Raw genomic sequence first — 19,744 nt, 5'->3', positions numbered from 1 at the left:
CTTAAAAATAACCATTAGGGAACGTTCTCTATAAGTTATTTTTAGGTTATTTAAAAGTAACCACCCTGCAACGTTCTGGGAACGTTATTTTATAGTTGCAAAATAATAACTTAAAAATAACCATTAGGGAACGTTCTCTATAAGTTACTTTTAGGTTATTCAAAAAATAACCTTCCAGCAACGTTCTGGGAACGTTGTTTTATGGTTGCAAAATAATAACTTAAAAATAACCATTAGGGAACGTTCTCTATAAGTTATTTTTAGGTTATGTAAAAGTAACCACCTTGCAACGTTCTGGGAACGTTATTTTATGGTTGCAAAATAATAACTTAAAAATAACCATTAGGGAACGTTCTCTATAAGTTATTTTTAGGTTATTTAAAAGTAACCACCCTGCAACGTTCTGGGAACGTTATTTTATGGTTGCAAAATAATAACTTAAAAATAACCATTAGGGAACGTTCTCTATAAGTTATTTTTAGGTTATTTAAAAGTAACCACCCTGCAACGTTCTGGGAACGTTATTTATGGTTACATAAAAATAAAACCAAAAAAGAACGTTCCCCTAACGTTAGTATTTGGTTCCCAAAAAAATAACCAAATGGAAACCAAAAACTAACGTTAGGGGAACGTTCTGTGTTAACTGGGATGTTGTCTCATTTCACTTCGATTCATTCAGGGTAAATCAAGAGAAAAGTATACACTGTATTAATTAAAGAAAACCACATAACTGTACTAGACGTGTGAAATTAAGGGAAAAATAAATACTCTGAACCTTAAGTAGATTTACACAAACTGAGAAAGCCTAAAAGCGTAAGGTTGTGCGCCCTGCTCTCCGCTATTTGTAAACACTCTACAAATAAAGCTATAATGTTCTCCTAAAGGTGTTTGTACAAATTTAACCTTTGCTTCTTTAATTAAAAAAGAGGGAGAATTGATGCTAAATTTATATTTTTGATTAAAGATTAAAGTGCACACGAAGAAAAAAATAAGAATAATGATAAACATTGCAATATTCTGTTATATATTCTGTTATAAAAATATAATCAATTTTGAATTCATGGTGATTTTAAGTGAATGTCGTCACTTCCTCAGTTACCGTCACCATGGTTACGGTAAACAGACACGGCAGAACAGCAGTGGGTGGAACTGAACTAATGTTCATTCGCGACGCTGATCCGCATCATTTATAATCTAACAAACAAACAAACAAACAAACAAACGGGCTCCTCTTTCGTCTTGTTGTGAAAGCGATGGAGGCAGGTGAGAAAACACTGATTTTTATTTTCTCACGAAGTATAAATCATTCGAGCTATTAATATTGCGGTGGTAAATATTTTCCCCCTGTTTTGCAGAGGAAGACATGAACGAGTCATCCAGTTTATCAAGCTCTAGTTTCTACCCACTCTTCATCAGATGCTCAGCTCAAACAGAGTAATTCAACTGATACTATTTATTAAAGGGGTCATATAATGTCATTTTTGTACAAGCTAATATGATTCTTTAGGGTCTAAATTAAAAGTTTGTAATAAACTTTAGCAGGGGTGATAGTAGAAAAAAATCCTGAGCCTGAACTTTTTTCCCTGGGAGATAAGCGGGCCCCTAAGCCAAGATATATGCCCTGATCAACATAATTGTCAAGCAGGATCTAGGGGTGCGCTCCCCTTGGAGAACATTTTGATAAATAGTCCCTTAAATGATAGATTCTGGTGACTTTTGTGGATATAAATGGACATCATTCAGACATGAGATGAACAAACCCAATACAAGCCTATATTACAGTAGCAGGTTTCAGTAAGTCAAATTTAAGACCTTTTAAAGACATTTTAAGACCATAAAGATTGAAATTTAAGACCTACACGACGTATTGCTAAAAAATATTAAAATCCAAAAATTCATTTTATTTCAATGAATTCAGTAATTGAAAAAGCATTAATTTAATTTACAGATAAAGCAATCACATTGGTAACCTTCCACACCCAACAACGCGTCAGAGAAAAGAACAGAATCAGATATAATTTTTTTATAGAAAATTGTACTTTGCATATTATACTGTAAAAAACACATAATTAGTTGATTTTAGTTGATCATAACTAGAGATGAAATGGCATGAACATTTTATTTCATGATTATAGTGACAAAAATGATCACGGTTATCACAGAATCCTGTTCAAAAAATACTAATACTACACAATTCACCAAGTTTTTATGTCGAAAACCAGCAAATAACAAATAAAATAAGCATCAATATGCATTTTTTGTTTACATAAACATTAAAATAATAGCCTACCATTAATGATAGCCAGATTTTAAAAGTGTCTTGCAACATGTTATATACTAACATGTACAAGTTCAAATAAAGTTTTGACAAAAAAGTTTATAAAAAGATAAACCTCACATATTTCAGACTTTAAATGATTTTTATCATTTTATTTAGTCAAAAAAAGATAAATTACTGACATTTACAATGCACTTTAGCTTATCTTTTATTATTAATAGTAAAATTAGGTCCGATTTTCCCCTGCTATGCAACCATGCACTGCACTCTCCACAATGACAAAAAAGTTTTAGTGGCTAATGGATTTCCACCACCGAAAAACGCCTGGAAAAAAACGAGCGCGTCGCTTCAATTATGAGCGCGCTTACCGCGCGCCTACATTTGAATGAACTTGAGCGCGCAAAAGACGCGATATGTGACTGTTGGCGAGCGACCTCAAATCAGGCCACGAGCTACAGCTGCTTGATGACTAGGGTCTAACTCGCGCCGTGGCAGCACTTTTTTCCCGCTAGTTTCATATAATATTTTCCTTGCGCACAAAGTGCATAAACTTCGTCTCTACCAACCACCTCTATCCAAGACCATTTATTCTTTATGCTTTTATCGACAAATTTGGTGTCTTCCCCTGGCTTCATAAAGTTGCACTCCATGACTTTGGCTACGTTTCGCGCTGCCAGTGAGGGAAACACAATATCGTAGTGTATGGGAAAAACAAACAAATTCGCACGTGGAGTGACTGCTGTATCAATCTGATTGGCCAAAACCCAAGACCAGCCCCTACCCTATTACCGATTGGCTGAAGTAGGCTTACTGGTGTGGTTTAGTGAAAGCGCCTCTCAGATCTTGGGATAATTGTCAGATCACGCGAACGCTAAACTGATTTTTTTTTTTTTTTTCTCTCGCAGACACGTCTGTACTTTCCGGCGTGGCGCCGGAGCGCTATCAGGCCTGCTTTAGTTAAAAATTCTCATTAGTATTGTAAGAAAACACTAATTTTACCTGGTCAAAAACAGCTCTGTTTTCAGCACACCGTTTCAGTGCATGTGTCTTTAAATGATAATGAGCTTTGCTCACCCCGCCCCTCTGTTCTGTGCGTACACCATTTAAAATAATAATACAAAAACCATAACGCGTTGTTCATTATAAACGTGGGATTATGAATTATATTGAGAACGTCGTACATAGAAAACATGCCATAATGTACCCTGAGTGTAAAAATAGCCACATTCATCGTGAAGTGTGCAAGCTATTTGCAAAGATTAATATAAAGATTAATATAAAGGTCAATAAAACGTTACACTCACTTGTTCTTCTGGAGATTCAGCAGGAACACGAATAGTTTGTACTGATCCTTTTTTCTGGAGTAGCTTCTTAGCAAAAACAGCTTTATACTGACCCTCGTTTGTAAAGCAGTCTCGAGTCTGGTGAAATGATTCGCGCAAACATGACAGCATTGACGTTGATCGTGGGGAATATTTCCTTCGAAAACAAACTCAGCCACTGCGTCTTCAGCTGTATGGATTTAGAAACATCATCAATATGACTGCTGTGTTCGTTATTACACCCAAGAACAGAACACCACAATCGTTAGACGCCATTCTACTCATTCATTCGCGTCGGCGCGTGCTATGATTGACAGCTCGCTCACGAGGGCGCGAGGGCGGGTCTGTGTTTGAAACGCTGCTGTCAATCACCCATCGTGGGAGGGGCGTCGATATTGTGACGTCACAATATCGAACAGCTTGATTTGAGACAGGAGGAAACATATAGACCCTTTTACAGTTGGTAAACATGGTGACGTATTTGTGTGGGCGGGGCTTAGCTGGAGGCAGAAAGATCCCTCTGGCCGCTTCACTAACGCTAGTTTGCCAGTTTGTTAGCTTGTTTTTTTAACAATGACTGGAGAAAATCCAGTTTTATCTTAATGTGCAAGGTCACTCACTGTCCAGGACCGCGATTGTTATTTGCAAAAGTTAATTTTAACGGACAGAACCAGATGACCGTACACGCTCAGTCAATGGATGGACAATCTGACAGGATCAACGTTAACGCTACCAACGGTTGAGTGGCCTGACTTCTACACCTGCCCGATAGAGAAACTGAGGACATATAAATCTTTAGATGCCTATAACTATGTGCTGAATGGTCATGTAAAGATTTGTGTGTACGATCCGCAGTTCTGCCTAACCAGCGCCAAGAAGACGACAATGTAAAGAGTGACATATTACGGTGCAATTTTAAAGATGTGGATATTTTCTAGAAATAAAAATTCCAGATACAGCATACTCATTTTCCATCGATTCTTGCACCCAATAACACAACAAGATGACATTTAATAATAAAAATAATAATTTAAGCTCCTTATCATGTAGCCGAATCTGTGCTGGTTTGTATTGGCCGCCTCCAGTTTTCCGTTTGTTTTGCCTCCATCTAGCGCCGTGACGTAACTGTGACGTCGGCGCAAAAGGGGTCTATAAGAAGATTAAAAAAAAAACACTGGATGGATTTTTATCATTTTATGATGGTTGTGTACAGGCACTGCCAACACACATTTCAGTACAATCAACTTGTAAAAGTGCATGTACCATTATATGACCCCTTTAACAAACCAGGGGTTTCCTGTTCCTGGTTTCCAGGTGGTAAAATCCCGATAATGTATTTTTCGTAGACCATCTTATAGCCTACTGTGTTTCCCACTGTATTTATGTGGGTGGAGCTCGGTACCTCTCGGGGGTCCGGGGTCATGCCCCCCCGGAATAAAATGTACATTTTAAAGATAAATTCATTTATCTGGTGCACTTTCAGTCACCCAAATACGCTGTTAAAAATAAATAATCCACCCGCCAACTGCCCAAACCTATGCTATTCTCTGATTTAGATCTGCATCTGATCATCACATTACAATTATTCAAATTCTCAGTGTTAAGCATGATAATGTGGTAACATATCACACAAGTAGGCTGATTTAAAATGAACATTTACTTAAAATAAAAGTTCTTCTTTTGGCAAAATTACATTTCCTTAATAGCCTAAACAGAGGCTTTAACAGTTACTCCCTTCAAATTTAAATAGTCAATGTTTCATTACATCACTGTTGGAAAACACTCTTATCAGAATTTTTATTTCTTTACCTTTGTAAAAGGCATTTTTTTCCCTAATTTTATTAAATGCATACTCCAGTTCAGTTAGAATAATACGACACTAGGCTGTTACAAAATTAAATTATTTACATTGAAAAATTACAACTGTATTAAATGAGATTATGAGAGTGTAAATATTTTTTGAATAAACAAATAAGGAATGTTGAAAAGAATGATACTTTGAAATTAAACCGCCAGTAGGAGGCGGCAGGCGACCGTGCTAATGAGCGAGTTATTGAGTCATTCATTCAAACGATTCGTTCAAACAGCTGATTTATCCAGAATGAGGCAGTTTATGAATGGGTCATTAAATCTTTGAGTCAACCGATTCGTTCAAAACGCTGAATCATTCAGTAATGAAACATGGCTGAGTGTTCATGTGAGATGCGCGTGCTCTTAACTATCAATCCCACTTACATTAAATGAAATAAAATCAGAATCATCCTTGCGTTTTCGGTAATTCCCTAGTTATTTTATTTATTTATTTATTTTATTTGAAAAATTATTTTAATCAGGGCATTTGTCCGGTTGGGCAAGTACACTTCTCTTTCATGTGTCCCGGACAAGCATTAATGTTTTCCTTTATTGGTTTTCCCTGAGGAGAATTACGTTGTTGAAAACGAAAGTAAAAGAGTGACGCATGTTCATTGCGTTTGAGTGTTCCGTGTCTTTAATGAACTCATCACATTATAATGATTTATCTGTTATCCACCCTCGATTAATTAGAATGTTGTGTTTTTATTACTTGGCCCGCCCGAACCCACGGATTATGATCCGCACAGCATTATCGGCAAACTATACGGTTTGAGAATGGACACAGGCCGGGAACCCGCAACAGAGCATGTGACAGTGACTGCCTGTCCGAGTTTTGTTGAAAGCCGGTGGCGGCCGCCTCGTAATTCAGGAAAAACCCTGCTAATATTTATCTGTTTGTTTATTTACAGTGGTCCACACATGAAGTGGATTAAAACCTTTCATCAAAGTAATACATTAATTTTGATGAACTTTTTTGATCCACTTCAAATGTTGACTACTGTATTTGCTTGCTATTTCAACGTAAAAAGAGCATTACTTGTTTTTCAGTCAATTTATTTCCCATTATTACATGTCTATAATGACCCTCTGTTAACTGTGTATAATGCATGTTTGTCTGAGCAGATGTTCAGAGCGAGGCCAGCTGTGTCCAGGACTCCTCAGGTGTTATTTAGAGGAGTGTGTGTTACCTGGTATAATGCATGTTTGTCTTGAGCAGATGTTCAGAGCGAGGTCAGCTGTGTCCAGGACCCCTCAGGTGTTATTTAGAGGAGCAAGTGTTACCTGTGCTGCTCGCCGGACTGGAGGCTTTGCTCGCAGAAGCACAGAAACACCAGTGCTTTCAGGTCAGCTTTATCAGCATCAGTCCTGACTCACACACACACTATCCTATAGGCAATAACTGTATATTTAAAAAAAACATATAGACCCTTTCCAAAAAATTAGAATATCATGGAAAAGTTTATTTATTTCCATAATTCCATTCAAAACGTTAAACTTCCATAGATTATAGATTCCAAGTTAAACGATTTCAAGTATTTAGTTGTTTATTTGTACATAATTTGGGCTTCCAGCTCATAAAACCCACGAAAACAGGATTTCAAAAAATTAGAATATTACATGAAATCACACAGTAATCACACAGTGATACCATGGTCATTGAACCATGTTTTGGTTCTTTGGGCAGTGTGGGCAGGTGCAAATCCTGCTGGAAAATGAAGTCAGCATCTCCATAAAGCTTGTCTGCTGAAGGAAGCATGAAGTGCTCTGAAAATGACCTGGTAGACGGCTGCGTTGAGTGGACAGCACAGTGGACCAACACCAGCCGATGACATGGCTCCCCAAACCAACAAAGACTGTGGAAACTTCACACTGGACTTCAAGCATCTTGGATTGTGTGCCTCTCCATTCTTCCTCCAGACTCTGGGACCTTGGTTTCCAAATGAGATGCAAAATTTGTTCTCATCAGAAAAGAGGACTTTGGTCCACTTTATTAAATCCAGAGTCAACTCAGCCGTCTACCAGGACATTTTCAGAGCACTTCATGCTTCCTTCATTTTCCAGCAGGATTTGCACCTGCCCACACTGCCAAAATAACCAAAACCTGGTTCAATGACCATGGTATCACTGTGTAATTACTGTGTGATTTCATGTAATATTCTAATTTTTTGAAATCCTGTTTTCGTGGGTTTTATGAGCTGGAAGCCCAAATTATGTACAAATAAACAACTAAATACTTGAAATCGTTTAAGTTGTGGGCCCTGAATCTATAATCTATGGAAGTTTAACGTTTTGAATGAAATTATGGAAATAAATAAACTTTTCCATGATACTCAAATTTTTTGGAAAGGGTCTGTATATTAATTGAATGAGTAATGTACTGTACCTGTATTTGTTATTAATTAAATGATTAGTTCACTTCAGAATTAAAATTTCCTGATAATTTACTCAGCCCCACATCATCCAAGATGTTCATGTCTTTCTTTCTTCAGTCGAAAAGAAATTAAGGTTTTTGAGGAAAACGTTCCAGGATTTTTCTCCATATAGTGACTTCAATGGGGTTTAACGGGTTGAAGGTCCAAATGTGAGTTTCAGTGCAGCTTCAAAGTCTCGACACGATCCCAGCCGAGGAATAAGAGTCTTATCTAGACAAACCATCGGCCATTTTATAAAAATAAATAAACATTTATATACTTTTTAACCACAAATGCTTGTCCTGCATGTCCCATGTCTTCACCCTTTATGTAATCACGCTGAAAGATCATGCGTGTTCCAGTTCTTAAATGTAGGGTGATCTCATTCACTCATCCATCTCATTTTCTCCTCCAACTTCAAAATCATCCGACGTTGTTGTTTTACCTTTTTTTTTTATTATTATTTTTTTTTAAATGGCGTTTGACTCAGTCTTTGCACATTGGCTTTGTAAACACTAGGTCTGTTCTTCCGCCTACGTCATGCTTGACCTTTCAGTGTGATTATGTAATGTGTGGCACATCACAGAGATGCTCGCAAGATGAGCATTTGTGGTTAAAAAGTATATAAATGTTTATTTTTGTTATAAAATGGCCGATGGTTTGTCTAGATAAGACTCTTATTCCTCGGCTGGGATCGTGTAGAGACTTTGAAGCTGCACTGAAACTCACATTTGGACCTTCAACCTGTTGGACCCCATTGAAATTACTATATGGAGAAAAATCTTGGCATGTTTTCCTCAAAAACCTTCATTTGTTTTCGACTGAAGAAAGAAAGACATGAACATCTTGAGTGATGTGGGGGTGAGTAAATTATCAGGAAATTTTAATTCTGAAGTGAACAACTCCTTTAAATGATCTGACTTCAAAAAACAATAATGAAACAATGAAATAAAACAATTGAATTAAACTGAAAATAAAGCATCGCATTGAAGGTGAGAATTTCAGTAAAATAACTGCGATAAAGGTCTTGTGTTTCTTAATAAGTCTCGTAATAAAAAAAACTATATAGTACTATCAGTTTCCCTGCCAATGTCCTACGGAGCCCCTAAAGGGACATGGTGAAGACAAAAAATATCAGATGGGAGGAAAAATTATTTGGCAATGCTTTTGCGTTCTCTCGCAAATGCCTTCCCTGAGAAACTTTGCATTCACTGTCAAAGAACAAAAAAGTTTTTGCGAGGGAATGCACGGTATCTCAGTGGAATGCAAAACATTTGTGATAGACTTATTTTCCCCCTCATCTCATATTTTTTTCCACCACCATGTCCCCTTAGGGGTTCCGTAATGTCCCGAGACGCTGTGATAGGCTCCAGGATCCTCACCATGACCTTACTTAGCGGTTTGGAGAATGGATAGATGAATATTATCAGTGGATGCACATTATTCACAATATTTTTTTGTGATCTGAATAACTCTGCAAGAGATTTCTATGAAGATAAAAGAGTAGCAAAACTCGAGAGCATGTAGATGTGAATTTGAGAACTTGTACAATAAATATTCGCACTTGTACGTGAACATTTACACTCACAGCTCCAATGTGAAAACCTGTAAAATAAAATCTGAAGTTGAATGTTGAAATTTGCACTCGCAGACAATAGTCACAAACCTGTATTCTGAATTTGAAGCTACAGACAAGTAGTTTCAAATGTGTAAAATGTCATTCACAAAAATACAATGACAGACATAAACTTGCAATATATAGTTGCGTTCATGTTTGCAGTACAATCTCAATTAGGCATTTGCAACCTCAAATATGTCACTGTCAAATCTTCGCGCCTTGACTTGTGCAACTGTTTTCGCGATTTATTAGATGCAAAACTAACTTGTGCACTTGCAACTCATGTTCGCGAAAACAGTTGCACAATGCTGACCTAGGCAACTGCATAAGATATGCCAGGATCCTCCACTGATCAGCCATAATACAACAATAATACAATCTTGATATATAACATATTTTTCATTATTTTTATTTCACGTTTCATTATCAATCTAGAGGAAAAAGACGGCGTTTAATGGCTGTGACTTCCTCACTGAATGGCTATACAAGTGAGTGGGACAAATGTGAACCTTTGTGTACTGCCAATATTGTATGGTTATTTTGTTGTGACTTTTATATATACAGAAAAAATGGTTAAGTGTGTTTTAATAGATTTTTTATTCTCTTGTTTATCAGTAAAAACCCTCAATGGACAGAGCGAATGCCTACGAATTTTCACAATATTCCTTTTGTCCACGACTGGTTTCTTAAACAGTAAGTATATTGCTTAATAAACTCTTGCATACTTGTTGCACATTTCGTTATCGTTACTCTCTCTCTCTCTCTCTCTCTGGGTGGTTGAGGGGCAGTGGTGGACAGACAACAAAGTATTTCTACTTCTTTACCGTACATTACAATGTAAATTTTTCAAGTGTCTGTACTTTTTAGTATCCAAGTCAAGTCATCTTCATTTATATAGCGCTTTTAACAATGTAGATTGTTTCAAAGCAGCTTTACAGAGATAAACGTATAATTTAAGGTAACAGAGATTGTTTTGGTTTTATAGCGGGTCTTTAATAAAGTTATATTCCAGCTAAAGTTAGTTTTGATTGATTCGTTTCCGTCGCAACGATCATTTGTTATTAAATTTGGGGCCGCTAAGACGACACCATTCTCTCTACACAGACTTTAAACGCGAACCTGTGAGAAACGCTGATGGCGGTCACATGCGCATTAAGAATTGGTTCTGTAGTTATGTGCGTTTGAATATATGTGCGCAGGTTTGGAATTCCCTACAAGCCAAGCCTAAACAAAGTACTGGTGTTTCCTTATAATTTTTGATACAGAATTTTATTTTATCAATTCGGGGTAGGTACGCGAATTGAGTTTTCCCGACAACGCTTTATCTGTAGAGTGGTAAAGGGATCCTCCATAGGGAGAGACTAATCTTATCCATATTACTAATCTTATCCATATTAGGGAGAGACTAAGATTATCCATATTTTAGAGTATTTTTATTTTTGGGAAACTTTTACTTACATTCCAAAGCATGATATCGTACTTTTACTCAATTATATGTTCCATAAAGTCATATTGTTCTTCATTATTCTGAACTAAAGAAATCTCCACCCCCTCTGAGACGCAAGAGTGATGTCTGATTAGTGAACCTGCTGAATCAGTTCACAAACAACATGAATGAATAAATCGTGAATTGGACTGATCCATTTGCAGCTGTTCACGAGTCAACAAATCACTGATTCAATGAATGATCTGGTCAAAAATGAGCCATAAACAGGGATATGGTCAGTATTGACTATTTTAAATGAAATCATAATTAGGTCATTAATGTCAGTTATTTGTGAATAACGTCTCGGTTACGTATGTAACCCTTGTTCCCTGAGTAGGGAACGGAGACGTTACTTCAGTGACGACGAATGGGGTTTCGCTTAGAAAGCCTCTCGCCTTTGAGTATACAAAACGAGCCAATGGCAAGAAAATGCCAAAGGTCTGCGGAATTTGCATAGCGTAAGTCCGCCCCACGTCGTGGGTATATAAGGAAGTACGCTGGCAACATGCAGATATGTTTCTTCGCTGAGGAGCTGAGACTGAACTCAAGCGTTCCAGCGGCACAGCGGAAGTGGCAGGGAGACGTAATGTCTCCGTTCCCTACTCAGGGAAAGAGGGTTACATACGTAACCGAGACGTTCCCTTTCGTGGTCCCTACGAGTTACGTCAATGACGACGAATAGGGTTCCCAGTCTAATCACGCCACCTGTCTTCCAGTGCCCTGCGTAAGTCTGAGCTCCCTGTCGTGAGACTTGCACGGACGAAGGACTCCTACTTAACACAGGAATACCAAGGTACACTGGGAAGCATATCTCAGTGGAAATATGCAATCATGCCCAGCCTGAAAGGGGGGACTTGGAAAACACATATGACCCGGAGGGGCTGCATATGGAGTATCACTGGGGTATCCAACCGCAGGTGGAAAATTTCAACCCCAGGGGTGGCAAGGTGGCTTGCTGAGGGAAAGACACATGCTTAGAGAGGCTTACAGTGTAAATACACACGTGGAGGTCGCCCAGAGGGGGAACCATGCACATGGAGGCACCTACCCAAGCGTGAAAGCTGCCTGCGGCATAACTATCCAGTCCGTAGAGAGGAATGGCGAGCAAGACACCTGAGCAGAATCTAGTACCGGCTGGTTGAAGCGAGTACATGTGAAGAAACTGGCTCCTCTTGGAGATTGTAGAATCTCAAGAATGTCTTAGATGTCGCCCAGCCTACAGCTCTGCAGATGTCTGTTAGCGAGGCGCCATGACCTTGGAGTGAAGAGAACCCTCGGCTCCGAAGCAAAAACATATCTGCATGTTGCCAGCGTACTTCCTTGTATACCCACGACGTGGGGCAGACTTACATTATGCAAATTCCGCAGACCCATGGCATTTTCTTGCCATTGGCTCGTTTTGTATAGTATACTCGAAGGTGAGAGGCTTTCTAAGCGAAACCCCATTCGTCGTCACTGACATAACTCGTAGTGACATAACTCGTAGTGACCACGAAAGGGAACTAAATCTGCTGTAAAAGGGCAAGTGGAAATACTCAAAGTTGGACATCGTTGTTGAACACAAATGAATCTTTCCCGCTGTTGTAGCAGTTTCAAATGATATAAACTAGTGGTTTCATAGCATTCCTCTTAAAATATTAATGCATTTTGCCCCATGTGAGATCCATGAGATCACTATATATTGTATTATTTGCACACTAAAACGATCAGTAACTTAAATAGCTGTTTTAGTATATTAAAGTTTCATGTCTTAATAGTGTATAATACATATGCCTAAAAAAGTTTGCTTATTTGCAATACATATTCATATTATGCACTAATCTTTTTTCTTAATGCTGACCAGTGTGACTAGTGCTGGCTAGATGATTCATCCATCTGTACTTTTTTTCTTTCAATACTTATGTAAATTAAAAATCAAATACTGTCAAGTGTTTTTTCTAACTGTGCGCTTTCCCACACTTGAAGAAGATAGGTTCTCACTCTTTGAAGTTGTAAACTGGATTCCACTCAATGATTAGGCCTTGTGAATTATTTCCATCCATTTATTTATTATAGCATTCACGTAGGTGAAAAACCTTTAAACAAATAAACATACATACAATGTTAATCCCCAGCAAATCCAATAGCCTAAAGTGCATAAATTGGCAGGTTTACCATGACTCAATTTTAACTCTTGGACATAGGTCTGAGTTGGTAAATACTACACATTCAATTAAAGCTGGTAAGTATTATACAGCCCAATTTACTGAATTTTAACCATAAAGGCTATGAAATCACTTATGCTTTTAACCATATTTATAAATGAATTGCTATTTTAATAATTAAACAATCCATATTCAATTATAGTTGAATCACCTAAGTTTTTATTTCTATTCATAAGCAGTATTTCATATTATTTGAAGTATTTAAACAACTGCCCAAATCGTGAGTTGCCAAATTAAACCAATCAAATAAGGTAAACCAAGTAAATTAAATTTAAATAAATGTTAACAAATTCTAAATGTTAAAGGGGTGGTTGATTATGATTTCACTTTTCAAACTTAGTTAGTGTGTAACGTTGCTATTTGAGCATAAACAACATCTGCAAAGTTACAATGCTCAAAGTTCAAAGCAAAGGGAGATATTTTCTTTTAAAGTTAAGGACTACAACAAATGGCTGGTAGGGACTACGCAACATTCCTCCAGGGTTAGTGACATCACAAACCCTAAAATTTACATAAACCCGCCCCCGGAACACGATTTATAGATTATCAAGACAGAATATGCTAATCAATGACCAGAAGATAATTACACATAAGCTACACAAATTCATCAACTAACCATTCAGAAACGTCCTGTTGCATTCTACATGTTGTCACTTCTTCTTGAGTCTCTCCATCATTGATTCCGTTGACATCATCTGACTCCGGTTTGAACATAAAAGGCTAAATTGTTTTTGAAATTTGCAGTGCATGTCTGTGAGGTAAAAGGCCGCAAACAGCAGTTAATTTGCATTTAAAGACACAGAACAGACACAAAACGGTGCTTTTTTGCTCACCCTCAAAAAGTGACATGCTATATAAAAATATCTGTGGGGTACTTTGAACTAAAACTTCACATACACACTCTGGAAATATCAAGGACACATTTTACATCTTGTGAAAAGGGCATTATACCACCCCTTTAAACAAAGCATTAACATAAACATATACATATACGAGTAGGCATATTTTAATACATTACACCAATAAACACCTTATAAGTTAAAATACACTACTTAAGAACATGGTGCGATTTACAGAGCGTCAATGAACGCTATATTCACACGCTGATAACAGCAACTAGCAAGCATGACAAAGTTCATTTCTTAAACCAGCAGAGCTTCAGAACTTACCGGCTGTCCCTTCAGAGTTCTTTGGTGAGTACCCGATCCCGCACAGTGATTAAATCAGACATCAAGCTCTAATACTCAGCAGCCAGCGCTGCTCTCTGCCGTAGCGTCAGCTCCCAGTGCACACGAACAATAGCAATGGTGCATTTCCTTATCCGGCCTGGGACGCGCAGTAGATTGCAGATTAGCTTCACCTGGTACTAATGAGGAAATGCGGGGTGACGGGCGGTTTGCCGCAACACCTCCCAGTCGATCTTTCATAGTCCCCTCTGAAGATCGCACAGCTTAACAACCGTGCCGTTTGTAGCCTTTACTCTTTCTTCATCTCTTCAACCGGGAGAAGAACAACAAGGCGTCTAACGTCTCTGTGCATCACAGTACCTTGACAGACCCTCTTCCTATCACAAGATGCAGATTCTTTGACCGTTGACTTCTGGACAGGGACACAATGGTTTGGAGAAACTTGAACATTTACATCACTTACGATGCCCCTTGGATCAGAGTTTACACTGATGACTCTTCCGAGCTTAAACTGCCCTCTTAGTGCATTTTGATCGCATAGCCAAACGATGTCCCCAACTGCAACGCCTTGTTCCTCACAAACAGGTTTGGAACAGCAAGTTGGCTCCAGGATCTCCAAAAGCAATTGACTTGGGTTTGTTTTTGTCTTGTAGTCCCCTGTCTGTGCGGCTCGACCAAGCAGTATTGTGTTTGGCGTGACATATTGTATGCAGCCCTCCCGGCTCTGAACTCTTGCATCAATAGGACGTTTGTTTGCAAGATCGGCTGCTAGTTGAAGCTTTGGAGAGCTCTCTTTGTAATATGCACTGCAGCTTCCGCAGCTCCATTTCGGTGTGGTGAATCGGCTGGATGCACTTTCCAGGCAAACTGTGTTCCATTCTTAACTGCATACTCCTCTAAGGTTCCTTTATTTTGACTTTCCAGGAAAGCATACAGATCCTTCAGAACAGGTTTTGCACCAATAAAATTGGTTCCTGGATCTGACCAGACCTTTCGGGGATGACCTCTAACTGCAGTAAACCTCTGGTATGCCAATAGGAAGCTCTCTGTAGAAAGAGTGTTTGTCAGCTCTGCATGAATAGCTCTACTTGCCATACAGCAAAAGACAACTCCCCAAACTTTCATTGACACTCTTCTCTTGACATAATCCTTTACTTGGTAGGGTCCGAACAGATCGATGGCGGTGAACTCAAATGGTACAGCAGGTCTCGTTCTCTCTTCAGGTAGTTTACCCATTACTTGTTGACAAACTGGCTTTTGCTTTTTTGCAGGAGACACATCGGTCAACGACTTTTTGAGCAACTCGTCGTCCTCTTAAAACCCATGCTTTCCTTCTCATCCTCAACAAGGTGCCCGTCACTCCATCATGTCCCTCGTCATGAGCTTCACAAGCCAACAAGGTTGCGATCCAGGCATCAAAGGGCAAGAGGGGAAGAGTTTTGAGGCCCTCATGAAAGACTTGAACAACCAGTCGGTCTATTGTGGAGTTTGAGAAGATCACACCTTTTTGCACTGCTAAGCAGAGGTCCCTGAATGCATCTTCTCTTTCTTTGAGAGTGATAATACCAGCTGATGATACCGCCTCCTACTTTAGTTTGTCCATTGTCTTGACTTGAAGGAACTTTTTTGCAGCTCTCCAGATCAACGCCACCGTCTTAATCAGCCATGTTAGATTGCTGAATCTCTTCATATCAATTAGCTCCTGAACTGCTGTTCCACCAGGTGGTCTACTTAGTCCCGTCTGGGTTGAACCCCAATTTTCTTCCGGCTCTTGTTTCTTCAACAGAGCCCTAGTAAGTGCGGCAACAAACGCTTTTTTCTGGATCTTGGTGATGTTTTCTCTGGCTGCAGCAGCAACATCTTTAGCAGATTTAATTGGCCACTCATTAACTGGTAGACTGAGGAACTTTGGACCTGACTGCCACTCAGAGTCTTCATACAAATCTTTAGGGCCAGTTCCTCCCGTGATGATGTCTGCAATGTTCATTTGCCCTGGAATCCACCACCAATCCTGGACGTTGGTGCTGCTTTAAATCTCTCCAATTCTATCAGCAAAGAAGGTTTGGTAGCCATAACTTTCACGCTGTACTGCTCCTAAGACGGTCTCTGACTGTCAACAAGATGATACCACTTATCAATTTGGACCCTGCAATGTCTTTGGAAGTACTTTTTTAACCGGGCAGCGAAGACAGCTCTGCACACCTCTACTTTTATGGCATCGCCCTTATGGTCGAGGGGGGTCAGTTTGGCCTTAGATTCAACAAGCCTCACGGTTATGCCTTGACTGCAGCTCCAACGCAGATACAACACTGCTCCGTATGCATGTTCGCTGCCATCAGAGAAGGTGACACTAACCGGTTTGATGGCGGCGTCTGGGGGTGTCAGGGGTCTGATGAATTTTACTTGTCCCAGCTCAACATACTCTTCCAGAAGCTTGATTGCATCCTCCCAGAGCCCTTCCGACAAAGCTGCATCCCAGGTATTCTCGGTTGGGCCGTAGTTAACTTTGGCCTCTTGAAAGGCTCTTCTCACAAGAATTGCACCTTTTTGCTTGACAGGAGTAACCAGACCTAGCGGATCATACAGCCCTGAGACTTGACTTAGAAGTTCTCTTCTGGTGAGTGGATTTGGCGCTTGTAATCTCACCTGCCCTTTTAATAAATCTTGGCCAAGTCTCATTTTCCTCTTCTTCTTTGAGAAATTTACAGAAATCATGACGTGAGTTTGTCATCTTGTACTGTGTATCCAAGGCCAAGGGCTTTATTATCGTCTTCTGTCAGCTGATTTGGTAAGATTATAGTCTTTGGCTCAGTCTTCATCTGGTCTCTGGACTCTTTCCTCCCACTGAGTAGACCCAGGGCTTTATATGGAATCCGCCAGCTTTTAGAATCTGCTCAACATTCGATGTGATGACCTTCAGTTGATCCATGCTGTCGTGGGAAGTCAGGATGTCGTGGACATAAGCATCTTCTTGCAGCACACGTCGCTCTTCCTTAAGGTGATTGAATATGGGTAGGTTTGCGGTCTCTCGCATGGCCAGTTGAGCAATGCAGCCTGCTGGTTTGTCTCCAATATTTACACTTGTCAGTGTTGGGGAGTAATGGAACATATGTACCGGCGTTACGTATTCAGAATACAAATTATGAGTAACTGTATTCCGTTACAGTTACAATTTAAATAGTTGGCATTTAGAATACAGTTACATTGTTGAAATCAATGGATTACATGACGATACTTCTCTGTTTCACGAGTTTATTCACTCTCTAAATAAATTAAGGCAACTCCATGCATTTCCCAGAAGCCCCAATATGAAAACAAAAAAATGCGCGGTTTGCGTGATCAGTCACAATGGAGTCGGAAGAGGAACAGCGGGAGCTAGAGGTAGAGATGGAGCCGAAACAAACAGAGCAGGGCAAGAATGCGTTTCTATCTTGGAAATTCAAACAGCATTTCACATTAAATAAAGAGAAGGGAGAACGAAATATAACTGTGCAGTGTAACCTCTGCTTGCCAGCAATCAACCTCCTTTCAGCGTCCAACTCCACCTCCAACCTGAAGAAGCATCTTAAAGTAAGTTATTTTTTTTAATTAGCCAGGTTTAGTCGTCTGCTGTAGTTTTACTGGTCACCTTGCTATTTTATAGTTGTATCAGGTAGCTACCAGGGCTGTAACGATATGCGATATGAAACCGAAATCGCGACACTCAGATCCAAAAACCTGTGTCGCGGTGTGAGAAGGCAGAATCAAGACACACCCCTTCCAACTCCCATGTTATCCTTCCCATCCAGATCCAATGCTACCACATCTTTAAATTACTATAAGTATTATTTGAAGTTAACATTATAAAATATGTAGACCTACACCACATAATAAATACTTTAAAATTGGGCAATTCCAATGTTATGGACTGACATTTGCAGTCAAAACTTGAAATAGAAATTCTCAAAAAATGCATTTAATACCAATATATTGAAACGTCTGTTTATATATCCATACTCCCTTAATAAAGGAGTCCGGACATTAGAAAAATATCTGTCTACACATGCGTTTTCTATTAAATATAGCTATGTTTACATGGACACAATCTGAATGAAATCAATACGATTGATGAATCTGAACAAGGTGTTTACATGAATGATAAATAAAGTAATTGGGTTTATGTGCGCGTTTATATGTCACAAGTTTAAAATCGGATCTGATGTTTTGACATGCGCACGTTGCACGAATATACAGAGTTTCCCGCTTTTTGCGCATAAATATTCTCCTCTATTGGTTCTTTATTTGTTTTAAACAGCAGACGTAATATTAATTCGTCTCTGGTCATAATTTAGAGCATATTAACCAGTCCCTCCAGAAAAACGCGATTATGCGATCGCATGATTCAATGCATAATCAGCCAAAGTCCGCATATTTATGCGGGGGATGCATTTTTTCAAATACGCCGCACTTTCGCCGCATAAATTGCAGATTTCCGCACGCAAAAATATGCGGGCTTGCATGATTTTATAATCCCCACATTTTCGTTGCAAGTCACCAGTCACATATATCTTAGCAGAAAGTTGAAAAATGTTGCGTTTACTCCTCACAAGCGCAGCCATTTCCCCTGTTGCCATGGGAACGTTATGAAGTGACGTAATTACGCGACATCATTGAAAAGCTGCAAACCCCGCGATGCCGATGAAACCAATAATATCTCCAATAATATCTGTCTGCAGAACCGCAGAGCCGTTTTACCCCAGCAGTTTCACCCCAGCAGTTTTACCCCGCGCATGCGCAGTTTCAGGTTGTAATTCAAGCCCTATAAATAGTAATTTATATGCAAAATTGTCGCCTATGCCCGTGTTGTATTCTCCGAGGCAAGAGTAATGCTGCTGCTTCTTCAAAAAACAACGATATAACAGTCCGTTTCCGTTACATTAACCCATACAATTTGTATTATGCATTTCCTGAACATGTACTTGCTAATCAAACACTTTATATGAACAAACTACTAAATCTATAAAACACAATCGGTCTTTCGACCTTTTACTATTGTGTCAATTGATGTTGATATGCGTGAGGGAGAGAGAGCAATACAGCATGAGAGTGCGCGCGCGGCCGGGGCGCTCTCTCTCTCTCTGCTTGTTCTTTTATGCGCCCTGTGTCCAGTGATCTAAATAATTAGTTGTTAAGACGACTTATTTGTTCCCTCGTTTTAATAAATCGTGGACACGTTGAACCAATTCCCTCCCTCATTTTGATTTAACGAATTACATGGCCACAATATAGTAAAACGAGGGAACAAATTAGTATAACCTGCTGAGGTATTATTAATTCGTGGCCACGAAACAATATTCACCTGAATATTCACCAAATCACAAAATTTTAGGTATTTTTTAATATAT

General features: G+C 39.1%; 1 protein-coding gene across 1 annotated transcript in view; it reads left to right on the top strand.

Annotated features, from left to right (window-relative positions):
* Positions 1-1,253: 1,253 nt before the first annotated feature.
* iqck (IQ motif containing K) overlaps positions 1,254-19,744 on the top strand; it is a gene marked incomplete at both ends in the record, with an annotated part of 63,489 nt that continues 44,998 nt past the window's right edge. Inside the window, 5 exons of the mRNA XM_081372696.1 lie at positions 1,254-1,263; positions 1,356-1,434; positions 6,671-6,797; positions 9,919-9,971; positions 10,099-10,176. Of these exons, the coding sequence (XP_081228822.1) occupies positions 1,254-1,263; positions 1,356-1,434; positions 6,671-6,797; positions 9,919-9,971; positions 10,099-10,176 (347 nt within the window). The remainder of the gene's footprint in view (positions 1,264-1,355; positions 1,435-6,670; positions 6,798-9,918; positions 9,972-10,098; positions 10,177-19,744) is intronic.

This window comes from Scardinius erythrophthalmus, assembly GCF_964197995.2.
Source record: "Scardinius erythrophthalmus genome assembly, chromosome: 8".
In the NCBI taxonomy this organism is placed as follows: domain Eukaryota; kingdom Metazoa; phylum Chordata; class Actinopteri; order Cypriniformes; family Leuciscidae; genus Scardinius; species Scardinius erythrophthalmus.
This window is presented reverse-complemented; position numbering and strand designations above follow the sequence as displayed.